The sequence below is a fragment of the Brassica oleracea genome, chromosome C7 (assembly GCF_000695525.1).
Source record: "Brassica oleracea var. oleracea cultivar TO1000 chromosome C7, BOL, whole genome shotgun sequence".
Classification (NCBI taxonomy): Eukaryota; Viridiplantae; Streptophyta; class Magnoliopsida; order Brassicales; family Brassicaceae; genus Brassica; species Brassica oleracea.
In genome coordinates, this window is record NC_027754.1 from 32,364,120 (window position 1) to 32,376,260 (window position 12,141).

At 34.0% G+C, this 12,141-nt stretch overlaps 1 protein-coding gene across 1 annotated transcript; it reads left to right on the forward strand.

The window, feature by feature from the left end:
- The first annotated feature begins 6,711 nt into the window (after positions 1 to 6,711).
- On the forward strand, positions 6,712 to 8,427 carry LOC106307040 (ethylene-responsive transcription factor ERF119). Its single transcript, XM_013743875.1, has 2 exons — positions 6,712 to 6,930; positions 7,031 to 8,427. Exon 2 carries the CDS (start codon positions 7,155 to 7,157, stop codon positions 8,094 to 8,096), a length of 942 nt encoding a protein of 313 aa, XP_013599329.1. The 5' UTR covers positions 6,712 to 6,930; positions 7,031 to 7,154; the 3' UTR covers positions 8,097 to 8,427.
- Positions 8,428 to 12,141: the final 3,714 nt, after the last annotated feature.

The following is a 12,141-nucleotide window of genomic DNA, read 5'->3' on the forward strand; positions in this document are numbered from 1 at the left end:
ATACCGAGGGACATGTTCCTTGGAATATTCCGAGGAAGATGTCCCTCAGTATATTCCGAACGATTTTTTATAAACGGATCGATCGATGGATATATGTCCAAAAACGCATTGATCGATGAACTTCCGAGGAAATATCTCGACGAAGTTCTCCCTCGGTATATTCCGAGGAGATTTCTGACAAACTAGTGATCCTCAGAATTTCCTCGGAAATTTGTTTCCTCGGAATTCCGTCAGAAAATTCCGAGGGATTTCCGAGGAAAGAAGAAATTCCGAGGAATTATTTTCGAGGACTTATTTTGTCGGTATGTCGTCGGAATAACGTTATTCCGACAAAATTCCGACGATTTTTTCCCTCAGTATCCTTGCTGTTTTCTTGTAGTGCTGACTTCGAGAACTCTGTGGTAGCTCCGTGATCTCAGCTTATTATTGCGCGATCTCCGTGACCTCGACGACTCCTTCTCGAGCTTGTATCTTTGCTACGGGCTCGGGCCCTTTAAGGTCCATGCCTTTGATAGCGGCCCATTATGGTATCGACCAAAATTGGGTCCAACAATTAGGACTACTTATATGTGGATTGCAATATTGCAGAGGTGATGATTTTAAGTTTTAAATCATGTGAGTCTCTGCTTTTTTCAAACCTCCTTCAGAGAGACTGCCCGTCTGTTTTGCTTGAAGACAAACAAAAGGGTAAGTCTGGGGGGTTGATAGGCCATGGATTTAACCCACTTTTAGCCATGGTCTATAAGTGTTTTAATATATATTTACTACTATATAGATTCTATTTAGAGAATTTACAGGTTCGGGGACGATTTGGAGGAAAGTGGTGATTTGGTGTCTTTTGGAGCCTTTTCAGTGTAGAACTGCACAGACGCGTCAGATGTCTAGCTATGTATGGAGACTTTCCCACCGTTAGATTGACCTCATCTTCTTGCAAAAGATATAGCATTGAGTTAACTTTCCAATGCCGCCAGTTTGAGGTCAATCAGCATCCTGTAGCAGAAGTTATTCCCGTTTTACTGAAGAGTGGTTAGTCTGCCTCGCGAGAGGAAGTTGTCGAGAAGATGAAGAACTGTCGATCGATGACACAGCATTGGTGTCAATCGACAGTGATTCCAGAACGTGGGCCAAGCGTATTTCAAGACCGTTTGAAACCCAGAAGCCACACCAAGTTACCAAAATAACCTTGGACGACCAGAAACCTATTTATGTATTTCTAAGCCATTGTTGACGGCTACACACTTTTTATTATCCTATTCTATTGTTTTCTCTTAAGTTTGGAAAGAAGATCAATTATCCTTCAGAGATTGATTGGAACTCCATTGGTTTTATCATTGATTTCTTATCTATTATATTATTCAGACTATGATTTGTGTTATTGCTTGCATGTCTGAGTAATTCATCTTGTTAGGTTTAGGGATTTCATGAGCGTAATGTCAAACTGATAATCAATTAGGATTGCTAGGTTATCTATAAATCTCTACACCAGGGTGATTTGTAATACTAGGATCTAGAATATTTAGAATAGCACGACAGTGTGACTAATTGTTTGAACCTAGAATCATAGGATAGTTGAGAGGCACAAAAGTGCAATCAATTAACGGAACCCGAACTCTGTTGAATTAGATACCCAGGCTCATACGAGAGTTGGTCTAGGAATCTAGTTGAACTTAATCGATTAGGTCGTTACTGCTTGTCTGAGGAAGTATCGATCGACGCTCAATCCATAGCATCGATCGACACTCGCTCCAAGTCAATAAGCGATAGCTGAGACTGGACTTAGACATCTAATTAGAAATTGCAAGCGAAAGCTGGATTGCTTACTTATTAAAATCGAGTTCTAGAATTGAATCTATAAACCATTAGCATCCTTGAATTGTAGTTTTGAATCTCTTGATTGATAAATCCCTAGGTCTAGCTATTTCTCCTAACTGTTTACAACCCCAATTAACCAATCGAATAACTACTTTGTTCACTTTGCTTTCATTCATTTACTGTTTTATAAACTGTTTGCCTAGCTTAATTTTGATTTTTATAGTATATTGTGTGCCCTAGCTCTCTGTGGATTCGATCCCTAAGTACTACAATTGAACATCTTATTTGAGAGAGTAAAATCACTCCTTAGGGTAATTTGAGTGATATCATCTACCTCATCTTTTTGCCGTCAGAATAAATTTGTGTAAGAGGTAACTCTTAATTGTCTAAAATGGTGAAATCCTACTTTATCCTTCATGAAAACCATAACAGCAAAATACTTTTTTTTTCTTTGGCTTAATACCTAAAATCGAGACTACTAAATCACAAACATATATTGAATTTTAGAGACATTAACATTCATGTCAAAGCAAAAAAAAAAACTAGAAACCCAAACGAAAAAATTGAATCTTGTATAGACTCATTCAAAGCAACCAAACAAAGAAATTAAAAAAAAAAGTTAATTAGTTTTCACCCGATAATCGTGAGGTTTTTTCTTATGGCTGAAAAATCACTTGTCTTCTTCGAATCTTTCTCTCACAAACCAATTTAAAAATGAATAAGATAAGAGAAAAGAGAGAAGAGGAAAAAATAAAAAGCTAGAAAATGAATAAGAGAAAATAATAGAAGATAAAAGGGAGAGAGATAGAATCTATGATGTGAAGAGAGATCTAGAACCTAGAACCTATGATGCCAACACTAACACAATTCTATTTAAGTTGGGCTGGCAGCAGGGTTAAATTCAGAACGAAAATAGTAACATCAAATTGTGTATAGAAAACTAACTAAGAGTCCAATTATGTGTGTGAGAGCCAATTAACTCTAAAATCTATCTACTACTCCCTCGTTTCAAAATACATGAAGTTTTAGGATATGACACAACTATTAAGAAACTTATTTTTTATCTAAAAAGTATCATTAAAAATATAAATTAAAAATTATTCAACCAATCAGAAAACAGAATATAAAATATGATTGGTTACACAATTTTTGATAAAATTAAAAAATACATTGAAATATGAAAACATCATTTATTTTGAAACATAAAAAACTTCGTAAAACATCATGTATTTTGAAACGAAATGAGTATTATATTAACAACCACGTTAATTGCCATGGTTCTCCGAATAATATAAGCACTAGTCGATATTGGTGTGTTCTCATTCTTGAAATCAGGTTACTGGTTTACTTGTCAGAAAAAGGAAAAGAAAATTGCGGAAACCTTAATTATTATCCCGTGATTCTAGCAAAAAAAAAACTGAACGTTGGAAACTTTGTCAGGTCTTATCAGTCCATGATGGAAAATACACGAAGACTTCAGAGAAAATTAGTTAAACAAGAGAAGAGACCTGGTTTAAGTGAAGTCGTGATGGTATAGAATGTTCTTAAGTCACAATGCAAGGTAACTAGATTGTCTAACAGTTTTATCGTGAATGTTATTCCGATGCATCCGGGTATCCATGACGCTATATATCTTTGATTCAAACTGTTATTAATCTCTAGTCTAGTTCTTTCAAATCTGGCTGTTTGAACCAATGTAACCCCCTAAGTAGTACATTCCTCGCATCATTCGAATTTTGTGGACATATGTAACAATGGGCCTAATTTCGGGGTCTTTGGTGGGCTGAATATACACGAATTGTGTGGAAATAAAAATCGATTGTAGCGAACTCGATAATGAAATGAAAAGCAAAAATAAAATAAAGACAAAAATATGGGGTCCACGTAGGCGGCTAAGCTGTTTCTCATATTCCAAGTTTCCGTCCACTACTTGACTTCCTCTCCCTCGACACTCTCTGTTTTTCAACTCTCCACTTTCTCTGACGTATCCACTTATTACATAATTAGTTCTGTATTTTCCACATTTTAGTGATATTAATAGCTTTATGCTATATTGCTATGAGTCGTCCATGGAACAATTTATGGTCGTCGATAGCTACGTATTTATTACTAATAGTCCACGTGTTCGAATGACTACATTCAGACACCACGTGACAATGATAATCCGACACCTGTATGAGTGAATGTTTTATCTTCTTATTTTCTACTAGAAAGTTTTTGTACCAATGTTCTTTGGAATGTATACTAAACGAAATGCATATTTTCCCCGGTACTAATTATCGACAATCTCGTTTTTTTTTAACTTAATTTTTTATTACTTTCCAATAAGGCATAACCAGTGGATACATGGAAGAATCCGATAAAATCCATAAGCTCTAAGAAGTATATACATACGTTATTTCCCAACTTCGGATCTCGAAGGACACACATATCTAAGTCGATTGATGTAAGCTATGGAACTAGGTGTTTTGTCCGCACATACGTGCATAATCATATTACGAATACTTATTATTTTATGTTTTATTAATTTAAAAATCGACATTATAAAACTCTAATTGGTAAACATTATTGAAAGAAAAAAATTATAGTGAATTTTTTGTTCTTCAAAATTTATACCAGTTATATTAAATTTTAGTCAAACTTTAGTCAAATTTATACTATTAATAAATTAATGACTCAACGTAAACCTAATTAAAACATGACAAATAAATAAAATTACCTAAAATCATGAAAATTATGACAAATAAATTAAATCACTTCATAAATAATAGTATATATAGATTGATATACTGTTGTTTTCTTATGGAATATTTATCTGAGATAATTAAAACCTTTAACATTTCGTTGATGAAGAAGTGTCACTAAATTGTATATATGAACATTTAACAAAACACAGTTGAAATTGTAAATAATTAACAAAACAAAATTGTAAATAATTATAAATCTTTGGATTTCTTATGTTCCTATAATTTTTTAAAGTGTATAGAGTATATACTATATGTTTTTATATCAACCAACAATCGTCGGAAAGTTTGGTCAAATTAATTTACTGCTTTTACAAAAAAAAATACGTTTGGTCGATAAGGAGTAATTTTTGTTTTTTTTTGTCATGATAAGGAGTAATTAGTATGGGCCATTTGTATATTAGATTTGGCGGAGAAAAATGCTTTTTCTTTCTCTCTTTTATATTGTCTTGTCTTCACTCGTCACGTAGGGTAGGCAAGTCACATGCATTCAGGCGTGCGTTCACTGTTTGCTTTTTCTGTTTTACTTCACATTTTTTGCTTAAATTTGGTTTTAGTTATTGCAAAAACTTTGGTGATACTGCAAACAAAAAAAAAGTTATTGCAGACCAAAACTTTGGTTTATATTAAACCTATTCTCCAAACGCTCTGACATTGGTTGATCAAAAAAAAAAGAAGGGTGTAAGCAAGTCTGGACGAATGTGGCAGTTGCCAGCGATAATAAAAAAGCTGTGAACACGTAAACAAACAAATCTGGAATCACGAGTGCTTAGCCTTTTCTTGATGAAAACGAAAGAATGCGACATTTCTTTCATTTTTCTTTGATTTAATTTAAATAATCAGAAAATCTGAAGTGTAGGTTAATCCGAGTGTGGCTGCAATCTAAAATAGATGACATGCTCAAGCTTTAAAATGAAAGCTTAAATGGACCAGACTCGAGACCATCTTGACCAAACCGGTCCTTACGCAACAGAAAATCTATCTCAGTTTTTACTATCGAACGTCCCGAAAAGACTTAACGGACTTGTATCTCAATAGATAATTTGTATATTCTTCGTGCAATTATTTTTTGACTAAAATGTCTTACGTACAAATTGCTCAGCTCATATATGGAATTTATATACCGCACAAATATTATCAAGCTGTAAGTCTATTTATATCAGTAATTGTTTTATGATCTGTTTGATGCAAACAGTATAAAAGTATTAACTAACACTTGTTCATTTGTGAACACTAACACAGTTAGGTTCCGTCGATCATCGACTTTATGAAGACTCGGACGAATTCAAATCGTTTTTGAGTTGTGAAATATTCTCATTGTATTCATGTCCACTAAAATTGGAAAGAAGACTTTTGAATTGTGATGAAAAATCCTTGGGTTGGTAGCAACTAGCAATTGTGGGGATGTGACAATCCCACGTTCGATATTGGCCTTCTTTGCCTCCATCAAAACATATAAAAGTAAACTAACCCTCTTATTCAACCCCGCAAGTTTTCATGTTTATTAATGTAATCGATCGAGTATTCGTTACTAGTCACTACAACCATATTGTATATTTTTACTGAATATTATAATATTTGTCTACTTCACATTGGCACAGTGTGCAGTAGCAGTGACAAGTAGGGGTCATGAATAAAATTATAAAATGATCTTTTGCTATTTTCGCAAACTATAATTTTACCATTTGTCCAGAAGATAATTCCACAAATGGAATTTAGGTCCCTAGTTTTGTTACCATTCTTGTAAAAGTTACACTTGCATCCGTAAGAATACAACTAAAACGGTCATTGTCTGTGGTTAAATTATAGCATCTCTCCAGAAGAAAAGAGAAAACAAAAAGAATTAAAATTTCATCTAACTTTTTGTTTTTTTTTTACTTTAATGCTCTTTATTTAAAGTTTTTGAGATTTGTGTATGTTCAATTGTGTTCTTATTAATTTCACATCTTATTAATGCTCTTTATTAAATTCCTCGATTTTTTAAATTTATCATTTACCAATTTCCTTTTTAGCTTTTTATTTTCCGACATAAATATTTAATTTTTTTTTGTCACAGTGGTAGAGAAAGAGAGCGAGGAAAAAATCTTGGCCATAGAAATATCATCTGTCTACGATTCGATACGATTCTTACTTTATCTTCTTTCTTCTTTTGAATCCTTGTTATATCTACAGTAGTATCTCCCTTCTCTTTTTCACTTTTGCGCAAGGCAAAGAGAGCGAAAGAGTCGAGAGAGAGAGACTAGGTTCCTCTGAACTCGCCGGAGCTCCGGCTACTCTCTTTCACTCTTTCACTCTTCTTCTTCCTTCTTAAGCTCTGTTCTTGTGTGTTTCTCGATTTCATCAAAGCTGAGTCCCCTAGTTTATGACCTAAAAGGTAACTGGGTTTTCTTAAAGTCTTCAACTTTATTCTTCTAAGTTTCATAGCTTCTCTGTTCGAATCTGAAGTGGGTTTCTGGGTATTGAATTTGAAACAGGAAGTTGAATCTTTTGGAGGATTTCGTATAAATCAACTCTTTTTGTTCTTCTTTGACTTATTGATTTTGAGAGGGTTTTTAGAGGGGTTTGGTTTTAGATTCTGCACACCAAGTGTTCGATAAAATGGCTGAACCAAAGAAACGTTCTTCCCTTCACGCCACCAAGCCCAGCAGAAAGCCCAAGAAGAAAACTTTCCAGCTAAACCGCCTCCCTGGTTTATCTGAAGATCTGAAGACTATGAGAAAGATCCGTTTCCTTGTGAATGATCCTTACGCTACTGACTACTCATCCGGCGAGGAAGATGTTGAAACTAGTCGGAGAAGGAAACGTTATGTCTGTGAGATCGACCGCCCTTTCTCTCAAGCCACTTCTCAAGCAGAGTCTGAAAGCTCTTATGTTCAGGAGAGTAATAACAATGGTGGAAGCAAAAAGGCTTTAAGTGGGAAAGCCTCTCAGGTTGTTGGGCGCTCTAGTGTCACGAAGCCTGTTGGTGTAAGGCAGAGGAAATGGGGCAAATGGGCTGCTGAGATCAGACATCCAATCACCAAGACAAGAACTTGGTTGGGTACTTACGAGACACTTGAACAAGCAGCTGATGCTTACGCTACCAAGAAGCTCGAGTTTGATGCTTTGGCTGCTGCTCCCTGTGATTCAACTGCTTCAAATGACTCTGTTTCGATGGTCTCTAATGTTGAAGCTGTGTCAAGCATTGGTCTTGATATGAAGGTAACTGATTCGAAGAAGGCGAGTTTTGGTTTCAACTTCGCAGATCTACAGATTCCTGATATGGGTTGCTTCATCGATGAGTCATTGATCCCAAATGCTTGTGAGCTTGATTTTCTCTTCACTGAAGAGAAGGACGACCAGCTCTTGGATGATTACTGCGGTATAGATGACATGAACATCATTGGTCTAGAATGCGACGGTCCAAGCGAACTTCCAGACTATGATTTCTCAGACGTGGAGATCGATCTTGGTCTCATTGGAACCACCATTGACAAGTTTACTTTCGTCGATCATCTTGCAACGAGTACAACCACTCCTCTTAATATCGCGTGCCCATAAGTTTTGCAGATAGGTGGTGTTATTATTAGCCATAGGAGCAAGGTAAAAAAAAGCTCTGTTTTTGTTTAAGTTATTACAGTATAGCAGAGGCAGTTAATCGCAGGGGAAAGCAAGAACCCCTAAAAAGAGACATAAGTTTTGTGTGTTGGTGTTACTACAAAGTTTTGTTTAACGTGTAATAGTTTTGATGTTGTGAAGAAAGATGGAGCGAGGTGAGATCAAAATTGTAATCTCAGAGGGGTTCTGTTTTGTAAACTCTCTCAATCTTTGTAAGTTTTGCCTATTGAGTTGTTGATAATGTATGTGAAAACCAAAGTTATTGTTTTGTGTATATCTTCTTCTCCTCTTTTGATTCATCATCACCAGAGTTCTATGGGAGTGGTTCCTAGCTCAAGAACAGATTATTTATTATCAAAAACTCAGCTTAGAGTGTATGTTCACTGAGTTAGTTTTGACATACAACTCGAAACAGTGAGGTATCTCTTCTTGGGATTTAAAATGTGTAAACCTTGTGTTAGGGTTTAGGCCTTTTGAATTAGGTTTGAGTAGAGTTTTTTTGGAAAGTCCACACAAGAACAAGTGTGGTCCAATATAAACATGAAGAAAAGTTAATGAGTGTGGTTGGTTGATGATCATTTATCACACTAGCACACCAATACTCACCGCTCTAATTGCGTTGGTTCTTAAATCATTTTCAAAAGTTTTTTGTTTTAGTAATTATATCTTGTTTCGTGGAAGAAAACCTTTGCTTACATTACAAGTCTTCAGAAGGTTTCCTTAAACTATATATTTTAATTAATTCCAAGTTTAGTAAAAAGATCAAAAATAAAGATTATAACAAGAACTGTTTTCAGTTATTCTGTGTCAAGAGATTTCATAACTTCAGAATGAGCTTATTAGTTTCGTTTTACTGGACAGAATTATTATTATTATTTTGCTTTCGAAAATTTGAAGCGAATTCTTAAGATGCTGATAGAAAAACAATCTTCTAAGATTAATTGGATCGAGAGAAAAAAGACATCAACTTGTCCATCGGAGATTTGAGATTTGACATGCTCAACGTAGACTTGGTTTCGTTTAAGTGGCTGTTTTTAGTTGTCATTATCATTTGAAAGAAACTTTTTGCAAAGTGTGGAAGTTAGTGACTTGAAACTAAATAACAATTTAGTAGTATTTGCTTTCTTCAATTAATCCGCTATATAATTAAATTCTAGATAAGATCATTTGGTACTTTTTAGCATGTTGCAACACGTTACGTACGTTAAATTATATTTCAAACTATATAGTGTGAATATCTTGTTCTTAATACTAGTGTATCAGCTGGGGATCTTTGTTCCAAGGAAACTAGATAACGAACATATGATAGATGTTCATCTACTGAGAGACGAGGAATTACTTAGTGCTAGAGCCGTTGAACTGGCTTCATATGCTCTTTGGGGCATGCCGTAGTTTTTGCACAAGAGAAATGGCTTCGAATTTTTTTTTTTGCTTAAAAACTGGCTTCAAGTTGTTCAAAAGGAAAAAAAGGGTTTTCTTTCCCCAAGACTCTTCGATGCATAAGTTAGTTATTAGTTTACTGAGTGAGACCAATAATTTGGGAAAATGTATAGTTTTGCAGAGGGGTTTGTATGTGAATCAAGACTCGTATTTGTTTTGAGTATTTAGAGAACTAGAGAAAGCGAGTAAATTGGGTTGAAACTCTCTTTGAGCTATTTCTTATGCAACTGTGAGTTTTACTCTTTTTTTTCCTCTTATAGTAGAGGGTATGGTAGAATAGCTTTCTTCTGTACCTATGTTATGTGTATGGGTGGATTTTCATGTACTTGTTCGGATTCAGTTCGGATTTATTCAAATTTCAGATTTTTGGGATTACATGTTTATAATTCCCGCTTGAGTATTTATATTTTAAAGTTCTCAGTTTGAGTATTAATTATGTAAAATAATTCAAAAATCCAAATATATTTTAAAGTTCTCAAAATTAAAAATAAATAACATATATATAACATATAAATTTGAATAAAATATGACTAAATATTTAAAATTAACATGAAAATTGGGTTGGTTTGAATATTTGAATGAAAACTGATAAAAATTTCAGATATATATGGTGTTTTAAGTAATTTTACTATTTTGGAATATTTATTTTTGAATGTTCTGGATATTTTCATTTATTTTAGATAATTCCAAGTATTTTCCGATATTCTGTTAATATTAAATCGAAAACTAAATATTATATTGAAGTATATAATAATGATTTGGATATCTTCGGGTTTTCAAAATATTTTGGTTCGGATTCGTTTTGGATATTAAAATCATGGATCCGTTTGGATATTTTATCAGTTTCGGTTCGGTTCCGTATTAATGTTTTGGATTGGATTGGTGTGGTTTTTCGGATCTGAATGTTTTGCCCATCTCTACTTATATGACATATCTGTCAAAAATTTATGGTGGTTACAGTTAAGTGGTTTGTGGGTTCTTTAGTCCTGATTCAATAGGAACTCCAAGAACATCGACGGTGCGTTCACCTATGCCAGAATGAACTGGTAGGATCCTCTCACATGTTTGGTGTAGATATAGCTGATAAAATGGCCTCACCATACTTTTTTAACAAAATTCTTTTTTGAAAAACCTTTTTTCCGCATAAAAATGATAATGTTAACTATACCACTCTCTGTAACAAAAGAAAAAAATTGATACTTTATTCCACATCAAATGATAATGTTAGAAGTGTTAACAATACCCGATAGGAAGCCGGGCATAAGCGTTTCATGTGATACCTAAAGCTCAACGCATAATACCGAAAGCCCAATTATAAATCATTCTTCTTCTTGGGCTAGTTCGTCATGAAATTGGCGAACTCTAACAAAAGACAATTACGCGAATATAGTATGGACTTACAACATACATATTATCATAGTATATGGCTGACCGCCGGTTGTTAAAGTTCGTGGAAACGAAATTTTGTAGTTCTTAATGTTGAAAAGTAAACAATTTGTTATAGCTACAAAAGAAAATAACATATTTACAAGGACATACTGTCCGGTTGCCAATATACTTATATGAATATTTACTTTAGTACTACCTAAGACTAGACTGTAAGAAAATTATGTATTTTCACGCAATTCAGTTACTGAAAATGCCTAGAAACATGAGTTTTGGTATGGAGTATAATATTATAACCATATGAAATTAGAGCTTTACAAAGTGGTTTTCTTTTTATATGGTCTAAAACACTCTTTTTTTCTGTGTCAACAATGGTCTAAAACACATAATGTCGCAATTATCAATAAATTTTATAGTTTTTCTATCACTAGTTTTACCGGTAGATTCATTCATTTCGTAATTAATTGCATTTGTTATAGTCTCAACTATACCACAACGAACAACCAAGCCTTTTCTCGCCGTTTTTCAAACGGTAAGGTTATTTTATAATACACTCCAAGGTCATTTAAAAATGCTGCAAGTTTTAGAATGGTTGAACAAACGTAAAAGCTAATTGACTTCAGTGTATCAACCTTTTACAGCAAATTACACAGATGTGTCAGGGCCCGCTCGTTGATAAGTATTTGTGAAAAGGATATTAAATGAATTTAGAATATGGTTAATATATAAAAGTTCTTTTAGAATGTTACAATGGAGGTGAAGCCATGCCACGTTTTTCAATTTTAAAGATGTCACATACTTAAACTTTAAGTTTTAAACTTCATGTTTCAAAGTTATAAAAAATTCAAGATAAGTTTAAAAAATTCGTAATTTCGTCTGACTTGCGGAAACAGAAACAGTCGCCAGACTCGCCACCAACTTCGTTATGAACACAAATCACCGATCTATTTAACACATAAACCATAACACAATATTAGTAGATGATACGAATCAGTAGCTAATAGTGAAAACCCATAACACAAATCACGAAAAATCAAATCTTAAGAGATGATGAAATCAGAAGTTGGTGAAGAATCGAAAAAAAATTGAAGAAGAACGAAGACGAGGAAGAAGAATCGAACACGAAGAGGAAGAATCGAAGACGAGGACTCGAAGAGGAAAA